This window comes from Pholis gunnellus (assembly GCF_910591455.1).
Source record: "Pholis gunnellus genome assembly, chromosome: 4".
In the NCBI taxonomy this organism is placed as follows: Eukaryota; Metazoa; Chordata; class Actinopteri; order Perciformes; family Pholidae; genus Pholis; species Pholis gunnellus.
The window spans coordinates 16,512,137-16,533,175 of NC_136530.1; the positions used below are offsets into that span (position 1 = coordinate 16,512,137).

The window sequence follows — 21,039 nt, forward strand, 5'->3', positions numbered from 1 at the left end:
TCGCACAGGGAGGGAGCCCTAGAGGTGGAGAGCCCCCCAAAGCCCCGGGAGGCGGGGGCGAGAGCTGTTGTAAAGCCTGAGCCACAAGCCACCTTTCAACTGGTCGCAGCACACTGCCACGGTGATAAATTATTAGGCAGGAAGTGACAGAATGAGAGCTAGGATAGTTGGAAACGTAACAGTAAAGTCGCTCTGCATGTCTGAGATATGAGTGTGTGTAGCTGCCACTCCCATCTTTGCCTCTTTTACAGTTTCTCTTCCCCCACTTTCTCTCTCCCGTCCGCCCACCTCCTGTCCCCTGCTTGCGCTCTCCAATCTTATTTCCTGTCGGCCTGTCTTCTATCTAAGCCTGCTCTGTGTCAGTGTATCAGACTAATTCAATATCCAATACACAGACACTCCAATGTAATGACCCATGACATTCAATTAATGCTTTCCCCCCTTTTTCTCGACAGTGTGTGCTTGTTTGTCTGGTCCCTGAGTAGGCGTACATATCATTTTAAAAAGCTTGACAGTCAGTGTAACCTTAATTTATATCATCATATGCAGTAATTGCAGAAATATCAGTTTTCCCCATAGATTGTTGTGTGTTTTTGACATTTTCAAATACAATGTTTGGTATTTCTCTGTGGGTCTCTGTTCCAAAATACCCTAAAAACACAACTATATTACTTTGGTTGAGGTTTCCACGCTGATGACATGAAACCTTCTGGCTGTCAGTATGAGCTTATTTACTATACTCTCATTATTCCCGTCTTCCGGGCTTCACATTACCGACGTCGTCGCCTCTCGACCAGATGTCACGCTTATTGGATTGGTGTTGAGTGATTGCTGCATGTCCTTTCAGGGGTTATTATGAGTGTGAGACTGAGAGACTTCAACAACAGTGACTCAACCAGACTCACACACACAGACCTACATACTGTAATCAATGTAAGCACATACACGTAAACAAACACTGACAAAAGGGTGACTGACGTGGCGCTGACACATGCAAACACAGTTTTGGACACACATACCCGTGGCCTCCTTTTAGCCTTGTCTAGCCTGTAGCAAACACTGTCAATTTGGATTAGCACAGCCTTTATGAGCTTTTAGCTCATAGTCATTATGACTGTAAACCTTTGTAGATCGTGCATCATCAGGGGCTTCCGATATTTATTCACTAGCCTAACCTGGATCATCCATTATAGGATTTTATCGCAGATAGCAATTAGAAATAAGAAGTAAATTGTGGTGAATTCCCATTATCAAGATAAGCGTGAATATCGTCACATTAGTGACTTGAAAAAGCTGTCTAGCTCTCTGTCATGGTGGGGAAGTGAAAGATAGAGCCGGATTTGAAAAACAAAGAAATTATGTGAGAAAGAACAGACTGTATTTTTCCTTTATTTATGCAGGGATTTATGATTACCTATTTAAGATTGTTTTTTTTTTTCACTAAAAGGATGTTCACTGAAAAAATATGTGTCCTATCAGTGATGCAATCAAATATGTATGTCTTTACATTACGTAATGTCTCGTGAATTGCAATTATTTTGTCCAGGATAATTACATTTTCATATTGTCCCAAGCCTAACTGTGCAGCAATAACACGGTCTATACGTACAAAATATGCATTTGCAGTGGATGTTTATAGATTATATATATATATATATATATATATATCATGGCTCATAATAATAATTCAGTAATCATGTATATTACCATGCAGAAGCTTAACAAACACTACGAGATTCCTGTTGCTCTGAGGCCTTTCAATAGCCTTAAAAGCATTAAGAGAGACTTTAATTATAAAAGAAAATCCTCACAACTGCACTGTGGAGAAGCCAAGGTAGACTCACAACAGTTTTGTCAGCGTCACTGATCGTTACTTTGGCAACTTTTTCACAGCATCATCTTTACTCCTGCCCTCCTCATTTCTGTCTGTCAGACTCGTCTGCCAAACTGAAGCTTTCAGTCTTCACCTTTTATCCACATGTTCTCCACCCTATTTCTTCTCTCCTCCCTCCTTTTTCCTTAGCTCCCCCTTCTCCATTCTCTCCCACTCTACCTCTGTCTCTCCGTTTCGGTAATGATCTAATTAAGGAGGGTTTTGTTGCCTGCCCACAGTGCATAATTGCCAGTTGGGTCTCTCTGTACTTCACTCAGCAATTACGAGCAGCATTCTTCCGCTCCCGAAACGGCTAATTAAGCCTCAAGGACAGCAAGCCGATCGTATAGTCGCATTAAGCATCAGGAGGAGTCAGGAATGCCAGTGCCTCTCCTCACTCCTGGGACACGCATAAGTAGTGGCTTGAAGAATGGTTGCCATGGTAGCAATCACATGGTGTCAGATCCTGTGCAGAGGCTGTCAGTCAGATGATCTTCGTGTCTCTCTCTCTCTATATGTGTGCGTGTATATCTGTTCATCTGTAACAAAGACAGCATTTCTGCTCCAGGTCACCAGCTCTTTTCATTATTAAGGCTCAATCTGTGAAGGTTCCTGTTTAGGCCTCTGGGTGGACTGGCTGTCATTTTGATTGATTGCAGTTCCAGCTCATGTAATGCTTGCCTTGCAATGTTGTCCCAACTCGGCACAACACACAGCTGACCCTGTGGCCCGGACTATGCACTGACTCGGCTAAGTTCGGTTCCGTACAATCACACATTCATATCTAAATATGCTGTGATGGATGTTTAATTGCATTTTTATTGTAGTAATTGATTACAGGGGATTCTATGTCACATGCAACAGACGGGGGTGGCTTTTAGAAAAACCAGTTGGTACGGGGTCAGTTGAAGATTTGATTAGGAACTAGAAATGAACTGCTACAGAAGCCATCTGGGTTGTTGAGAATGGCTATGCATGATACATTTGTGTCAGTATCACAAACTCCTTGTAGAACAGTACAATGAGGAGGTGTGTGTTCCCATTCTTTTGAGACATCAAAGCAGCCATTTCAGATGGGAAAACTGCCTCTTTAGAGACAGTGTATTCATATTCCCCACTAGACCTTTATCCTTTTTGAGTGTAAAAAAATGGTATCAAAATATGGACAGAGGTAACATCATCAAAGCTGCACTATTGCATTATTATATAGCATTATATAGCATTATATAGCATTGGTTATAATACCTGCATTAACTTTTAACCCAGGGACATAATAAAATACAATGCATAAAAGCATGTTATATTAAAGAAAACACCTGCAGTACCCGTTCCAATACATACAGTATACTACAGAATACTGTGCTAGACCGCCTAAAAATAATGAAAATGTTGAAGTTTGAACTACACCATGTATTAAACCAGAGCATCAGGCACTTGTGCACTATGTCTCCTACATAGCAGATATTTGTCTCCGGTGACACAAATTTGCATTGAAATGACATGAATAATGTGTGCCTTTTTGCTTAATAGCCTTGAAGTTTACATTTGTCTGTGAGGGCTCAAGTGTTCATTTAATATGGATTTGAGCTGTGCAGCAATCTGACCGAATTGCCGGGTTTTATCATTAGTAGTGTATATTTTATTAGAAGGCTTTACATAAGCCCTTAAAAGTTCCGACTCCCCTTGCTGAATTGTTTTCCATCTCACTCAGCTCTACTCTTCAGCAAGCGCTTTGTAAAAGAAAAAAAAAAAAGGGCAAGTGGCTCCAGTTTCTTGGCTTCTCCAAGTGGAACAAATGATACAAAGTGGCACCAAATGGAAAGTGTTCCCTTTTGTGAGCCTATCCAGGGTTGTGTCGACTTTAAATGGCTTTTAAAAGTTCTGGCTCAGCAAGGCAACTTAAATGAAGTTGATGAAGACAATGGTGCCGCCTTTCACCCTCATTGTGCTATTAATATTTGCTGGTGCTTGGTATAACTATATAATGTTCTCTTCAGCAGAGAAGCAGAGACTGCACAATAAATAACTGCATATTTACCGTGCTATTACATAGAGAGTCATTGCTGAATATGAGACAAATAATTGAAATGCTTTTCCTCGCCCCAGTTAACCATCTGGACTGTTAGTAATGCTGCCCGGCTTTGTACTGAACAATTTGTCATAAGAGGCAAACATTGTCATTAAAGAAAACGTGTTGTTTTTTTGTGTGCCATTACAATATTACTGCATGCATTTTTAACATAATGTTTGGTTTACCTAAATACAGCTGCAAATTGCTAAGCTTAGTTATGACACAAGTCGGCATATTTTGTACCAATTTTGTCTGAAACATGGTCTGACACAACTTATTGATTTTCTCAAATATTTGTTGTCTTGTTGTATGAGTCGGTTTTATTGTATTTGCTGTACTGAATCAGTGAAATCCTGATTGAATCCTGGAGAACAAGTGACATCAACAAAGGAAAACTACCTCATCCACAACTTCCAAACCCAATTTTCCTCTGTTCATTTGATTTCCCAGATCTTCTCCTGTAGAAATTAGACACGGCAGAATGTATGATTCAGTTCTGTTCAGACAACAATGATGGATAATAATTATGTTTCTCACACAGTTCTCTCATTTCTGTTTTATCCAGGCTGCAAGCTCCAACTGAAGCAAACACAAGTCGATGACTGAGAACTCCGCCTCCCATGATGGACAAGAAAAGTGGTGAGTGTCACTAAGCGTGCACTTCACCAAAACACAATCCCCTTGCTTCCAACTTCTGGCGACACAAATCAGACTTTTGTTATTTTTCCACAAATAGAATCAGGTTGTACAATACATGACACATAATGAAGCACCATGTCTATACAAGTGGCTGAAAAGGAATAATAATGCTGATGATAATCTGTGATTTGGTTCCTATTCATTTTATCAAGCAATTGCCCATGTGAATCCATTTGAACTGTATCATTTTAGTTAGTATTATTATTATTGTCATTATTTGTAGAAGTAGGAGAATGAGAAGCATTGATTGATTGATTGATTGATTGATTGATTGATTGATTGATTTTCATGTTAATTCCCTCCAGCCAACGGCTTTCAGACCAAGGCCAGTGAGGGCGGCGTTCAGAGGAAGCAGCTGCCGTACTCAGTGGAAACTCCCTATGGCTTCCACCTGGACCTGGACTTCCTCAAGTATGTTGACGACATTGAAAAAGGCAATACCATCAAAAGGGTCCATATTCAGCGCAGGGTGAAGGGCCCAGCCAAATTCAGCACACTGCCCAGAAATTTCAGCCTTCCTGGGCATGGGGCTAGGCCTCCCCCTAAGGAAAAGGACAGTACATGGTCTGGGACGTCCACCCTGGGGCCCAAGCCTAAATCACGGGTGACAGAGGTCCAACAGATCTTCGACTTCAGGGCAAGCGAAGGAGGAACTTCCAGCCAAATCAGCAGAGGGACAACCAGTCAAAGAGCTGGCTATGTTTCAGCAAAGCCCAGAGAGGAAGTAGGAGCTGGGGCTAAGGATGTTGAAGAGAAAACTGAGGGTATTCAAAGTCGTCCGAACCTGCTCCGAGCATCAAGCATGCCCATCACCCTACAGCAGAGGAAAGGTTCTGATTCAAGCAGTCCAGACCGTATTGTGGGAACACCGGAGAGTGGCTCGACGGAGAACATTTTTCGTGCTTCACCGGACATAACGGAGAGACGGTGTGTTCCTCAGGATCGGACGGGGCTTCACCAGCAGATCACAGTGGCACTGAAGCGGGTCAGAGAGCTGGAAGAGCAGGTCAAAACCATCCCAGAACTCAAGGCTCAGATCTCCTCACTGAGGGAGGAGAGGCAGAAGCTACTGCTTCAGCTCCAAGCCCAGCTCCAAGCCCAGCTCCAAGCCCAGGCCCAAGCCAAGGCCCAAGCCCAGGCCCAAGCCCAGGCCCAAGCACAGGCCCAAGCCCAAGCCCAGGCCCAAGCACATGTTTCCTCATTACCCTCTACAATAGCACCCAATTCTGATTCTGGAACACGCACTCAGCCACAAGGACACAGACCTTCAGAAGGGCTCAACTTAGCTCTGATGACTCAACCCACTGGAGGTTTAAAAGCTTCAGAGCTTGTGTCGACAAAGCTGGTAACAGAGAAAGGGAAACAAGATGTTACAGAGAAAAGTAAAGTGTTACAAAAAGAGAGTGAGATAAATCAAGAATCTTTGAAGAGTTCCTCGGCACATGGAGAAACGAGTGGGTTGTCCGATCAAGAATCGGTGAGAGAAACACAAGTGTCAGAAAAATCAGACATACAAAAAGAGAAATTAGAGAGTGTACTGGAGCATGCAGTGCGAAAGCTATCAAAGGACATTGCAGGACAGGAATTAACATCACTTAGGGGGGCTATAAAAGACGCAGAGACTAGCAGTATTCAAGATGGTGATGCAGCAAAAGAAGGCAAACTTGAGGACACAGATAGTACGCAGAATCTGCAGGAAAAGCTAATGATACTGGAGGCTAAACTTACTCAGGCTAGCCAAGATCTGGAGAGAACAAATACTCTTTTGAAAGAACAAATGGATGAGAACAAGGAAAAAGAGGAGAGAATACTACAACTGAGTGATGGAGTGAGAGTGGAGGTGTGTACTCCAGAAGAAGAAAACAGGCCAAGAAGAGAGAGTATTGACACAGGGACCGAGACAGAGAAAGTAGATATTGCCAACCAAGAGACAGAGACAGAACCACCTGGTACAGTAGATAAGGGAACAGATACAGATAGAATCTGTATTGAAGTGTTTGTACCCACACCAGAGGCTGGAATTATCGATCAAGGAACAGAAACTAATAAAGTTGACACAAATGAACAGTTGATAGAGACGGAGGGAGAAGCAGCTGCTGTGAGCCCACCGAGACCCAGAGCCAACAGCATGGAACGGGGCACAGTGACTGAGAGGATCGCCACCCAGGATCAGACGACCGAGACGCCCGTAGCAGAAAGGGTAAACCAAGTCACAGAAACAGAGGGGGAGACAGACCATCCACAGAGACCAAGGGCCAGCAGTGTAGACCGGGAGACAGAGACAGAGAGAGTGAACACTGTGGACAGGGTGACAGAGACAGTGGGAGCACAGAGGACAGACCAGCAGACTGAGACAGAGGTAGAAAGACAACGGGATAACAACCCAGCCAGACATGCAGAGGCAGAGAGTGAAGTGAGAGAACATCCAGGCAGTGACAGATTAGAAGAGGTAGGTAGTGTGGCCAGTGAAAGAGTGGAGGATAACGAAGCAAATGAAAGAATTCAAAGAGATAGTGGAGAAAGTGATAGCGTGGCCTTGAAAGAGAGTTCAATTGCAGTTCTAGAAAGCAGAGTTGAAGAAACTGTAGTTTCAGATATTGTAAGTCAGGATCAAGGGTGTACCAGTGCACTTGTTGCAGACGGAGAAAATAAAGAATCTAAGATTGAAACTTCACAGAATGACTCAGGAACAAAAGAAAGTGAAGGAAGAGAAATTGTTGAAACACATCAGATTGCAAAGGAGCCTGCAGAGAAGAAACAAACAGAAGGTGTGATTGTGTGTGCAACAATCAAAGAGACTGTGGTCACTGACACGGTTGTAGTAGTAGCAGCAGAGAATGCAGCTGTGAAGACAGTAGTTCCTGTACGACCCCAGAGAGGCCGAAAGCTCTCAGCAGAGCAGGCACAGCCAATACCTGCTCAAGATCAAGCTGCTGCTGTGCGTCCTCGGAAGGGATCCAGTGAAACTCAAGCCCAGCGGTCCCAGCCCCAGACAAAAACACAGCCCCAGGTGCAGGTACAAGTTCCACTTCAACTTGAGGCCCAAACCCCGACTCAGCTCTCTGAACCACAGGTAAAAGATCAAGCCCCATGTCCGTCTCAGGTTGAGGATAGCACTCTAGCAGAGAAGCCTCCCGGGAAGTCTAGTGGGAAACAATCAAAATCACAACTTCAGACTGAGACTCGAGGTGCGCCTCCAGGCTCCGGTGTTCAAACCCGTCCCAAATCAATTAAAGCACAGTCTCAAACCACTGCAAGTCGACGGGATTCCAAAGAACTTAAAGCATCGCAACCTCCTAGTCGAGGATCAGGAGAAGCCCAGACCCGCCCAACTCGCCAGGGGTCACATGAGGCTCAACCTCCGTCTCAGGGCTCTCGTAGAAGTTCCAGTGAGACTCAACCTCCTCAAAAAGAAACCAGCGAGACACAATCACTTCGCAGAGGCTCCAGCGAATCAGCTCAGCGTCGTGGTTCAAGTGAAGCCCAGGCCTCACGTCGGGAAGCCGGCGAGGCCGAGCCTCCTCGCAGAGGCTCCGGTGAGTCGCCAACGTCGCCTGCGGCTTTGGGCCAAGTCGTAACCCGGTTAACAGGGCTCCTGGGCGAGCAGTGGGCACAGCTGGGGAGCAGCTCTGGAACTCAACAGACGGCCAGCCAGCAGGAAAGCCCCAGCACACAGAAACCGGCGACAGGCAAAAGGGCAGAGGCGGCGAAAGGAGCATCAGCCAAGCCTGCAGGGAAGGCAGTCCCTGCAGCAACGACAGGGAAACCAGCAGGGAAGCCTGGTCCCTCCAAAATGAGCTCAATTCAAAGTCAACTGGTCAGCTCCCTCAGTGTCCTCTCTGCCTTCTACTCACCAAGCCAGAAAGCTGCTGCTGCCAGCAAGCAGCAAGAACAAGGTAGGCCTGTTGTTCAGTTAGTATCCGATTGTTTACTGTATATACAGTTGTGCATCTGTCTGTCAAATACTTGCTTACCTATTTGTTATAGGCTCTATGAGCTCAATCCATTTCAAACTCATATTCACTGAAATGATCCTTTCACAGCTCCTACTCTCCATGCCTCTTAATTACAACATGTTCCCTCTGATCTCTGCCAAGAAATCTTGTGATTAATATGTACATTTACAACTCAGTAGCCTTAAATATTAATTTCCCATCCTTATTTCTCCGCCCTGAACAAAACGGGCCTCCATGAGGAGCCAAATACTGCTAGAATGGTTTGACAGATTCCTGTGGGGTCACTTGTGTGGCGCTTTTTAATAGTTCTGGTAGAACACTTATTCCCTCATCCCAGCACACTTCTTAGCTGAGGTAAGACACACGCTATTACTATCAAACTGACAACAAGGTGGTGTCCTCGTGTTTCTTAGTGACTGTAGTTTATTTTCACTGTAACCTGAAACAACAGTCCTATTCAATTATTCAGAAATAAACTGCTGACGTGGTGTCACATCATGTCTTTTTGGCGCTTCTATCTATAGTACCACGTCATCGAGGATTCTAGTGTACAGTACCTGACTCAATAGACATGAAGCACTGTTAGGATAGGAGTGAAGGGTATTGCTTGATATCTTTATAAGGTACTTACTTAGACTTCACTTAGCTGACACTGTGACTAGATATTAGTTTGACTGAGTCAGGAATTTCCCTCTTATCTAAATTATAATACCCTTACTTTTACTTTTGTAGATAATTCATTATCCGATACTTTGCCAGGAGCCTAATGACTCTGAGCGATATGGACAGTGATGTATTGTCACATCCACCCGCAAATACTCTGCCAATTAATGTCAGTGGTCTACCTGAGAGGGAAATGTCTACCTTGCCTTCTAGTTCATTCCTAATTACGTTATCCTTTAACCTTTGTGAAGCTTTTCTCTTCTCTTTGCACAACCTGTTTCTCTATAGTTTATTATATACAATACAAGTACAAGCCGTCTTTCATATTTATACATGTATTGAATTACACTAACATTAGCGTAATGAGGTAAAGTAAAGTACTAGCATTAATCTGTGAAAAACTGCAAACCGCATCATAATATTATGCTTTGTTCATCTATGGCTGCAGCACAACACATTGTGTTTCAAAGATACAGTAACTATTGGATGGCATATACAAGAGTGAACTGCACACATGCTACAAATTATTAAATTACCTCCATGAGTATATCAAGTACTTCTTTAAAGCTTCACACAGTAGAGACAAACACACTCATAAAGAGAACTGCACACATATGTGTACACACACTTACTTACACAGTCAGATGGACACTGAAGAACAGACCCTCACACACACACACACACACACACACACACACACACACACACACACACACACACACACACATCAAACTGACAATGCTTTTCTTCCCTCCCTTGATATCTTGCTGTTCTGTTTCTGGCCCAGGAGCTGAAGTACACAATCAGCCTGCTGTCACACACATATTTTATGTTGAGAGTTCATTTAAAGTGCAGTGTTGGGAGTAGAGTACACATGAGTGGTTTTAAGTGATTTGTGTGTGCATGCATGCCTGGATATATATATATATACAGTATGTGCTCTCTCTCAAATTGTCACTGTTTCTTTGCGGTTGCTTTCTACACCTTTGACATCTGAGATTCCCAGCCCGACTTCTTTAAACTACATCTGTTTTACTTCCACACATATTGGAAACAGAAACTTCTGCTGTTGCGTTGAGAACTTTTACTTATCCCAGTCATCAGAGACTCAAGTGGAGCTTTCGGGATTTTATGGACAAGTGAAATATCTCCGACACAGACAGGTTAAATTACACCCTTGTTTTATTTATCAGAAGATGGAGGGTGTATTAAAATTCCATATATGTTCTAAATCTCACCCTGCTGCTACTATCTCTCCTGAGAGAATGTCAGGATCAAAGAGCAGTCTTAGGTGCCGGTGGCTGGGATCTTTTCAGCTGGTGGTATCTGGCTCAAAGCCACATCCTTATGTCCTTGCATAAAACATTACAGAGTCTCTGCACCATATGTCTCGCTGTCAGGCACAGCTAAGACAGCCATGCCTGGCTTAGAGCCCAGGGGAGTCAGCAAAGGCGCCCATGCAGCAGCAATTATAGGGCAGTTACAAACATTAGCAGGCCTGACAATGTCATGGTTGTATGTTGTCTTTACGGTCCATCATCTTGACCTGTGTACATCGAACTGGAAACACTTTGGGAGGTTGCTGAACGTTTGTCAGTCGATCTGATGAAGTTGATAATCAGTTGTCAGGCACTTCTATTAATTCTTGACAGTGTGACGCTGTTCACTCACAATTATTGTATTGTTGCCTTTACATGAATTAGCTTCCCCTTTCTGTCAGATGTTGCACATACATTCACACACTGCTCAGTGTGTACTTCTGTGTGTCAGGCAGACATACTGTAGACACCTGCACAAAGAAATACAGCCAACACGTGCAAACCATTACTGCCTCACGAGTTACCAATATCAGTTTGATGTATTGCTTTTACTCAGCCTCGAGGCTTATAACCTACTTTAACTCAGCTGTTCTGTTGTTTTGATTGTTTTTGCTGGATACTCACTTTAGAAAACTTTTCTTCTATGATTGAAATATATACAGTATATATATTGATTCAAGGAAATGTTATGTATGACTCTGGGAGAAGTTGAATTTACAGTGTTACACTGTTAGAAAGACAGATGACAAATTCCACTGGAGGTTGAACGTGTTGGTCCAAAAACCAATCAATTAAATCAAGTAAAATCAATTGGGTTTACAAAAGATCTGGTACCTGCAAAGACCCGATAGGTTTTACATTATTTTCATACTCATCAAAACATTCAGTGACCCCTGGTGGCCTACTCCTCATTCCAGTATTGTGTTTCTGTCAGAAGACTCGTTGTCCTTCAGTTGGGTATAATCCTGCTACGGTTGGTCTGTAATAAACCCTCATTTCGCATGACTTATTAATCTGTTTGGACAGTCGGGTAAATGATAATGATGTTGCTGTGCGATGTCTTCTGGGTGAGAGGAGCAATCAACAATCTTGTGGAAGATTATTTGAAGAGGGGAACAAAAGCATGCATCTATTAATGGCTCACGGTGTAATAACTCAGTTTTATAGTTGAGTTAACTCAGCCATACCTTAACAAAAAGGGGGGACAGATCTGGAATGCTCATATGAGCTACTGACAAACAACCTGCTGTGTTTTGTGTTTAGGTACGAGAACATGTAAGGAATGATACAGAATGTGAAATGTTTCAGCTATTGTGCATACACACACACAGAAAACACACAAACACTCAAATTCCACAAAGGCCTAATGAATTTTCCCCACCCTCCCTTTTCTTTTTCATTTCTCTTTCTCCCCCTCTCTCTGTCCTCCTCTCCGCCAGGTCTCAAATCAATTATGAAGAAAAATGGTGTTGCTGACAAGCAAGGGAACAAGGGAGCCAAGAAAAACCTGAAGTTTGTTGGGGTGAATGGAGGGTAAAATCTTCTTTTTGATCAGTGTCCAAACTCTCTTTGTGATTCATATCTTTGTGTGGGCTGCAGTTGTGTTCCCTTTTTTATTTTACCAGAGAAATTTACCTTTATGAATCCACTGTGGACATTATTGCACAATAACTGAATGCCATGTTCCATTTTATCTTGATTAAATTCAAGAATTTATTCCAATTTCAGAGTTTTCAGGTTTAATGTGTCTGAAAATGTGTACAAACACATGTAAGCTGAGTTGTCTGAGTTTGACCACAGTGACTGTGAACTAAGTCCAGCTGTGTTTCGCACATCTGCTTCATGCTGTTAGTCGTCAGGGCTCACTCGAAGACACACTGCCCTGACTTTGACCTCCCTGCTGCTACTGGGTGGGTGAATGTGTGTGCGCATGAATATGTGTTGTACCTTATGTGATGTGTGTGAATATTTTTGTCAGTATTGAGATACCTCATGTGCTTCGAGCAAGCATTCTTATGTCGGTGTTTTCTGATGCTGGATGCAGTGTGTGTGTGTGTGTGTGTGTGTGTGTGTGTGTGTGTGTGTGTGTGTGTGTGTGTGTGTGTAAGCTGATGAATTTTAAGTATGCAGATGGTAGTGGTTGGATGATCAAAGGTGTGTCTCAAAGCAGGGAGATTATTCTTTCTGGCTGATGTGATTATAGGTAGGTGTCTGGTGTTACACTTATAACATGAAGCACCTGCATAGACACAAACACACACACAAACACACACACAGCCCTGTCCAGACCCGGCATTAACATGCATCTTGGGTAATCCTATTACAACTGACAGCTCTAAGTACATCTGCTCACATCTGGCATTAGAATGCATCTCCACATGTGTCTCGAGTGACCACTCGTGATCGGATCTCACCTCCCCGCTCTATACGCAAATAAACACATATACGTCAGAAATCTAAATGAGGACTGGTGTGTTACTGGTGTGCATGCCAAATGTATCAGAGCATATGGGGCCTAATTGCCTCCTAAGTTATTATGTGACCGGTTGCTGAAGAGCAATGTAGAATTTAAAGACCATTTTTTAAATGGAGTCGGGCGCAGAGCTCTCCACATAAAATGAACGGGGGCTCATCTCTTCCAGCAAACGTCATGGAGAACAATGAGGGCGAAAAGTATTCCCGATCTGTTTCTACCAAATACTCTCTGGTCTAGTTCAGCTAAAAACATAAAAGCACTGAATCCGTCAGCACGTTAGCGTGTCGTTCAATACCGAACCTGTTTGTAGCCGCTGTCAGAGTTAATATAGGGGAAATACAAATTACAAGCTGTTGGGGAATATCTCTCAGAGTGACACACACACACACACACTGTCCTTCCTCCAAGGACACTATCACATACACACTGCTAAAAGAATGTGGCCATGTGCGTCCTAGACCACCTCTGAATGTTGTCTGAGCAATCGGGTCTCAATGCGTCTTGGTTGCATTCACACCTGTAGTTAGAGCTGTCCACTTGTGAGCGGAACACCAAGACTCATATTAATGCCAAGTCTGAACAGGGCCAACAATTCCCTGGATGCCTAACCTAACCTTAACCATAACTGCTACATGTGTCCTTCTAACCCTTAGCCTACACAGCTAAGCAACGTTTTGTGCTTGGGACCAGATTTTGTTTATTAAGATATAATACACAATTCCATCAGCTTAATAGCTAATAAGCATATACTAACTTGAATTTCGTATGAAGTATTTTATTTACACAAAAATAGGCTTTACCACGTGGTTATTTCCTGTGGAGTATTTATTCATTGAATTACCAGTAAACATGCTACATCGTGATATATATTGTTATTGAGACATGAAATTACTTATATCGGGATAGAAGACATTGGCCATCTGGCCCAGACCAAGCACCATGCACACATCTAATGAAACGTTGAGGCACACTTCAGGCATTGTAGATGTGTCTACATTGCCTCGGTGGTATTACCGAGTGCATATCAAAGAAATGGCGGCCATTAGGAGGTATTTTTTATTCCCGTGTTCCTGTTCTTACATTCCTGAGCTTCACTGTTTTTGCCTTTGCAATGTTTTGTCCGAGCTGTGGTGAAGTTTATTCCTTCCTCACCGTTTTACAATGATCTGCAAACATAACAGCCATTCTACGGAACAAATAATAAATTATCATTCATGGTATAGTCCGGATCTGCTCCTGATATAACCATTAATACGTTATATAAGATGGTCCACATACAGTGCATCTCTCCCGAGTTTTCAACTCTTGTTCTTGACAATAAATATCTCTCCATTTCTATGTTACAGATGCTATTTATAATGAGACAAACATGTCAGACAACAATATTTTCTTTGACTATCTTTAGTCTTCTGCCCACACCAGGAAGTGGGCTGCTGTTTGCATTTCTTCTCTTTGGATGGTCTAACCTATCTTTGCTCTCCCTTGAGTTCCTCTGGAATCCAGGGAATGCTGTGGCCCCTGAATGCCTCTTGTGGTGTGGTGTCTTTCTCTGTGTGTGTTGGTGTGTGTGTGTGTGTGTGCATGCATGCGCGCGTGTGTCTACAAATAATCATGAATCAGTGGCATTCAGTATAAGACTTATCTGATCATTGGCCTCACAGAGGTTCCTTCATGATACACCCAAATGATCACACACACGCGCACACACACACGTAAAAAGACATCGGCCTTTCCTCACTGAACAAGGTTGGGTTTTGTCCAAGCTTGCGTATGTAAGTGTGCAAACATGCCTATGGATTTTCATGTATATGTTTAAATGTGTGAAGGAAGTTTTGGATATGTGGGCCAAGGTTGCATTAGACATGCATCTTTCTCACGTCACGCTTGAGGTCTAGAGGGTAATGATCTGTTTGTATTTACCTAGCCTTGGTGTATGTTGACTTATCAGCTTTCATATTTGTTTTTTACCTGCTTAGGTCTTTCATTGATGTGGCTGCTTCTGTATACTATGTCTAATTTCTGTACACATTACATTTAGTGATGAATCCTGAGTTAAATGTTCCAAAGCTAATGATAGACCAAATGTTGCCCGTACTGCATCATTTATAGATGGATATCTGTGAAGCTAAACAGTATTTCCTCACTTTTTAGGTCACCTATTTGCATTCAACACAGGTGGAGTACACAAAAGCTTTATTCTAGATGGTATAATGTGGATGATTTTGGTGTCTATGCTCTGAATATTGTGCATTTCCACTTGTTTGTGTCCACCTCCAGCTATGAGTCGACATCCAGCGAAGAGTCCAGTGGAGATGAGAAGTCGAAGGTGGAGGTGGAGAAGGAAGAGGAAGAAGACAGCTCAGAACCAGAGGTAGCGAAGGAAAAGGAGACAGAGCCTCAGCCAGAAGACAAGCCTGAGGAGGGAGCAGAGACGCAGCAGAAGGATGCAGAGGTCTCCACTGAGGGAGGAGGTGCTGTGGCCGCAGAGAAGGAGGGTGAAAGAGGCCTTCTGGATATAGCAGGCAGCCAGGAGCTCCTGGAAGAACAGGCTGAAGGGTGAGACAGTAAAGCTTCTTTTATGCTCAGCAGGGGTTACGCCATAGTTCTGGAGCCTATGCACTACACACGGGTACCCAATGGACTGTGATTGGTCAGCACTGACTTCTTTCTGTTGCTGGTAGAGATGTTGTTGATAGTGAAAAATACATGAGGCAAGTTTTGAAAGGCTCAGGGATCCTTTTTTTTTTTCAATGACACAAAGCAAAGCAATCTGAATGCTCACTGTGACCCACGCTCTCCATCACAGTGAATGAAAGAACATAAACACGGCAACTCCAAAGAATAGTCTCATATTCAGTGATTAAACAAGGTCGACCTTGTCACTGCAGCTCATAACATAAATCAAATGAAAGAGTAAAAGTAAACAGAGTCAAATGCAAGGAATATAAAGCGATCTAAGCACAATGCAGTCACATAGATGACAGTGTGACATATGTTGGGTAAGTACAAGTCAGTGCTTTGTTTTGTGTCCAGCTACAGTCTATATACAGGTGCTGAATGATGCTTCAATATACTGTGGGCCACATGCGCGCACGCACACACACACACACACACACACACAGAAATCCAATTAAAACACAATCATACCTACTTACACTTTCGTACAACCCCCCTTACCTCTTAATATCTTGCACAGACTCACCCTATAAGCCTCTGTTTCATACACACTACATGCACACTGGTTTGCACATCCATAAGTGTTGCACAAACACACACAACTTGCTCCTACACACTTCAGTACAAGCTGCTCTGTCACACGGATACACTTCTTTCCCCAAAGTGCCAGGTGTCTAGAACAAGACGCAAATATCCAGCAGTGTTGTCCTCCCTGTCACTGACTTATCACTTATCTGTCTCAGGTATGTGGACAGGGTTGAGGGCCCCAGGGCCAGAAAGTAGATGGGGCCCCTGCGAGAAGGCAGGACTCACACTAACTCATCACTCAGCACCTGTCTGATCATTCCTATGTGTGTGTGCTTGTACGTATATAGTATGTGTGTGCTCTGGCTGGAGTACAGGGCGCAGTGAGAGTGTGATCCACTCGGGCTTAGCGCTGCTTGAGATGTTCAGTATGACTGTGCATGATAGACGAGCAGCATGAGCGCATTGGTGGATATTATTGGGCAGTGAATCAGTTTAAACTGTTACTGTTGAGGTTTGCATGTGCCATCAATGCGTCAGACAATTGACTGATGTGTGTTTGTGCGTGTGTGTGTCTACACTGCAGAGGCCCGCAAGGCATTCCTTTATCTTTAGTTTTCATCTCAGAATTTACACAATAACTAAAGTAGCCATCTCTTGGCCTGTTATGCAGGATTGATGGCATTAAAGAGAACCAGGGAAAGAACAAATGTGGGGTGTGTTTTGTTTAGGATGGGTAAAAAAAAATTAAAAATACTTACTGTGACATCTGGTCTTTGTTTGCAGAGAGAAAATTGACCAGGGGTTTATAGACGCCTGCATCTACGTAAAAGACCGAATGGAAGAGGTTTCGTCACCAGATAAAGAAATGGTAAAACTTTCTATCGGCTGTCGTTTCTATTCTTCAAAGTTGTGTGAAGTCATTCTATGTGCTTTATCAAATATGATTAGACTGCAAAGTTAATGTTCATGCTTGTCGGTTAGTCAGTTATTCAGTTACTGAAAAAACGGATAAAAATTATTTTTGTGGAGGGAAAATGATTCAGATTCTTTGCCGATGTTTTGTCAGAACAATAAAAAAAACGCTGCCACGAGCAGCTTTTTCCTTTATATCGTTTCACTCCTTCCTCTCTCCCCAGCGTCAGGTTTTAGTGGTGCTCTACCAGGAGTGGTTCAAGATCTCCAGTCAGAAAGAATCGCAGGCCGATACCGTCAGATTATACCTGAGACAAGTGGGCTTGACCACGCCCACTCTCCTGCCATACGTCATTAACTTGACCGACGGCAATGGGAACATGGCTCTCCACTACAGTGTGTCGCATTCAAACTTCCCTGTGGTCAAACTGCTGCTGGATACTGGTGAGATGCAAACACACACACAGTGACACCTACAGCTGAATGAACCAGAGGAGCTTAAATACAGAATTTACCAAAAGAAAGTGTCTAGATAAGGCAGTTAAACTCTGCACAAAATAGCATGAAATGCTCTCTTTGACGTCTTAAAACATTTGTTTTTTCAGGTCTTTGTGAGACGGACAATGTGAACAAGGCAGGCTATACTCCAGTGATGCTCGCTGCACTGACGGCTGCTGAGAGCTCTGATGACCTGGAGGTTGCGCAACAACTGTTGAGACTGGGTGACGTCAATGCCTGCTCCAGACAGGTAATATGTCTACCCTGAATCATGGGGTCCACTAAACTGACTGAATATTGATGGATGTGCTCTGTTGTCTGACGCGTTACTGTTGTACAGGAAGTTGTATTTCCGGCGCCGTAAGTCTGGGGATTTAATAACTCCTCTGGGGAAATCAGTGCATCTTAGGACATTAAAGTGGGTCACTTTACAGGAATACACCATAATTTCAGTGATTCTTTCTCAACAGTGAGGACATCTAGAGTGTAAAACAACAAAACGTACAAGCATCACTTTCACTTACTTTTCTTTCTCTTCTACTTCTTCCCTCATCTCCAACCCTGCATCTCTTTATCTCCCCCCCCCCCCCATGCCTTCCCTCTCACTCTTTCTCTAGGCGGGCCAGACGGCACTCATGCTTGCGGTGAGCCACGGCCGTGTTGCCATGGTAAAGCTGCTCCTGAGCTGCGGTACGGATGTAAATGTCCAGGACCGCGAGGGCTCCTCGGCCCTGATGTGTGCCAGCGAACACGGACACATAAACGTCGTTCGCATGCTGCTGGAGACGGGTCGCTGCGACACCAGCCTCATGGACAAGGTACAGCTGGACTGTTTCACCTTTCATCCAAGATGGCGCGCTCTCTGTTTTGCCTTGACTCAATGAGGGTTCATCTTTCACCGAGATGCCAGGGATCACTGCTTCATTTCAACACCTAGTTATCTGCCTGTTGTGCTACAGAAAGGTCGCAGGGCTCATGGTGCCTGGCTCACACACGTACTGGAGGATATATCACTAGATATTACGCTGCCCCCTGCGGTCAGCATCACTTGCCCAGTTAGGGCATAGAGCATACAGTAGCTTGTGCCTGGCCCACACATGGTAGATTGATTGTTCAACCTAGTGCATTATTGATTTCTCTAGATGGGTCGATTCTCCTCTGCAGCTCAAGGTGCGCAGTCAGAGAACGCCACATCACGACTGCATTAATGCTGCTACTGCTGCTCATGTAGCAATTCCCACCTGCACACCTGCATCAAAACCTTTGAGTGGGCTTTGAGTCCAAAGGAAACAAGTATTGTGATTTCTGGAACACTTTTTCCTGCCCAGTTCTGCGGGATGGGACTTCAGAGGACACACTCGTGCCATGTTAGCCTAAATCATGAGAAGTCTTCAGTGCAACCGTTCAGTAGATTGTTTGACCTGGATTTGAATTCATCACATGGATGCCCGACATTAATCTACACAGTGCCTCTGGTAGATTATTGTCTGTGTGACTCCATGACAACGCATGAGCATGCACTATATTTAGTGCGAGTCGGGGACAGACATTATCTCAAAACTGAGGAAATAAGCAGCTCTGGCAAGCAATTTCAAATGACGTGCAAGTAAGTCAAACGGTTTGTGTAACAGGTTTGTGAAATATACACAAATTATAATACACATCACTCACTCTGTTAAGTGATGTTTGTGTTCCCATGAGACAGGAGGTCTCTCTCAGCATGCAGCATTGTCTGTTCTAGTTTGCATTAATGTCTAATATTCAGCCTTTGATTAAAAGAATAAATAGGAAACACAAGGACACACTGTGACAATGATGCAGCAAGCTACAAACAGCATTATAGAGCAAGTTTCTTCTTTCTTAAATCGATTTAGTGTCAAGCACACACAACCAATCTCTATACAGAGATGGATTGAGCATTATCATTTTTGATCTAGTAGAGCATGGCCACGAGTAATGAGTATGATGGGTTTTATGAGAGACAGCAACACATATCTGAGCTGTTGATGAATACAGAAATTGAAAATAAGCCAAAAAAAACTGCATCACCAATATTGGTGAATCTACAGGCAAACATCTAGAGCAAAACCATAAACAAATTAAAACCATCCATGTGAGTTTAACTTCAGAGGAATACACCGATCTCTGTAAAGCTTATGCATTTTTAATATTGTTTTTTTTTAGCCTGTATATAAAAGAAAAAAGTGCAGATGCAACATATGTTGGTCTATAAATAGCTTATTTTCAGATTTTTTTGTCTTTTGTTGCAGTATTTGTGTTGGGTCCGGATAATTTAGTTCTTCTATTAAAGTGTCAAAAATGGTCTTACTGATGTTTATGTCTTGCATGCCTTCAGGCATTTCCCCATTTCCCTTTTATTATGTCCTTAGTAACCTCCCCAGGCGAACGATTTAACCAGGCCTATATTTCACAGGCAATTTCTGCATGACGCAGAGAAGCTTATCAGTGGATATTATTATTGTAATCTTTGTTGTTCCCGAGAAAATGATTAGATCAGATTTACAATGTAACCTAATCTCATCTGGCATTTCAAGAAGGGAAAAATGCTAAAACCTATTTCCAGATACTGAACCCAGCTCTTCCAATGATGTTTACAGCCATGTAGTATTGCCTGCATCGGGCAGTCTCAGTAAATACACATGAACTATAATTTCAAAGTCAAGTTTCTAATGAAAGAGCAACACAACACTGCCACTGTCAGGATAAAAAGAGTCACTGCAATGATCTTTGACTTGAAACTGTGACGTTCCCTTCTGTTCTTCCCCAGGATGGACAGACAGCGCTGTCGGTGGCAGAGGGAGCCTCCCACCAAGAGATAATTGACCTTCTGAAGGCCCACGCTGAGGCCCGAGCCTCTGAGCCCTCGTTTAAGACGGACCTCCTCTGAACCAGGCCGACACCTAATATCTCCAAACCACTCCAGCTCGCCAACCCCCAACTTTTTAATTTCCAAGACTCTCTGCCCACCAACAAAGAGGGAAAAGGAATGAAATGAATCGAATCAAAGATCTGATGACACCACACAAGACGGCGTATGCCCAGAAGAAAGAAAAGTGGATAAACTCTGTTTACCGTGGAGCGACATGAAACCTCTGAGACTGGAGTGTACGCACACATTTCTCTTCTTCCACATCTCTGCCAACATGCCCCGTGGGTGTTTATGAATATGCTGCATTCAACCACTCAGTGGACGGGCAACAAACGGGGCCCGGTCGATTTGATGATAAAGTGTTGCCTTGGTGACAAGCGATATTGACAGGATATGACGTCGGGGGGGGGGGGGGGGGGGGGGGGGGGGGGGGGGTATAAGAAGGGCAGCAGGGACAGACGGACTGGCAAGTGGATGA

General features: G+C 43.5%; 1 protein-coding gene across 1 annotated transcript; it reads left to right on the top strand.

Annotated features, from left to right (window-relative positions):
* Positions 1-4,564: 4,564 nt before the first annotated feature.
* On the top strand, positions 4,565-20,579 carry kank4 (KN motif and ankyrin repeat domains 4; the record flags this gene model as incomplete). Its single annotated transcript, XM_079157924.1, has 9 exons — positions 4,565-4,583; positions 4,949-8,539; positions 12,021-12,114; positions 15,335-15,613; positions 17,045-17,129; positions 17,398-17,617; positions 17,779-17,921; positions 18,289-18,489; positions 20,460-20,579. The coding sequence occupies 9 exons, from the start codon at positions 4,565-4,567 to the stop codon at positions 20,577-20,579; spliced, it is 4,752 nt and encodes a 1,583-aa protein (XP_079014050.1).
* Positions 20,580-21,039: the final 460 nt, after the last annotated feature.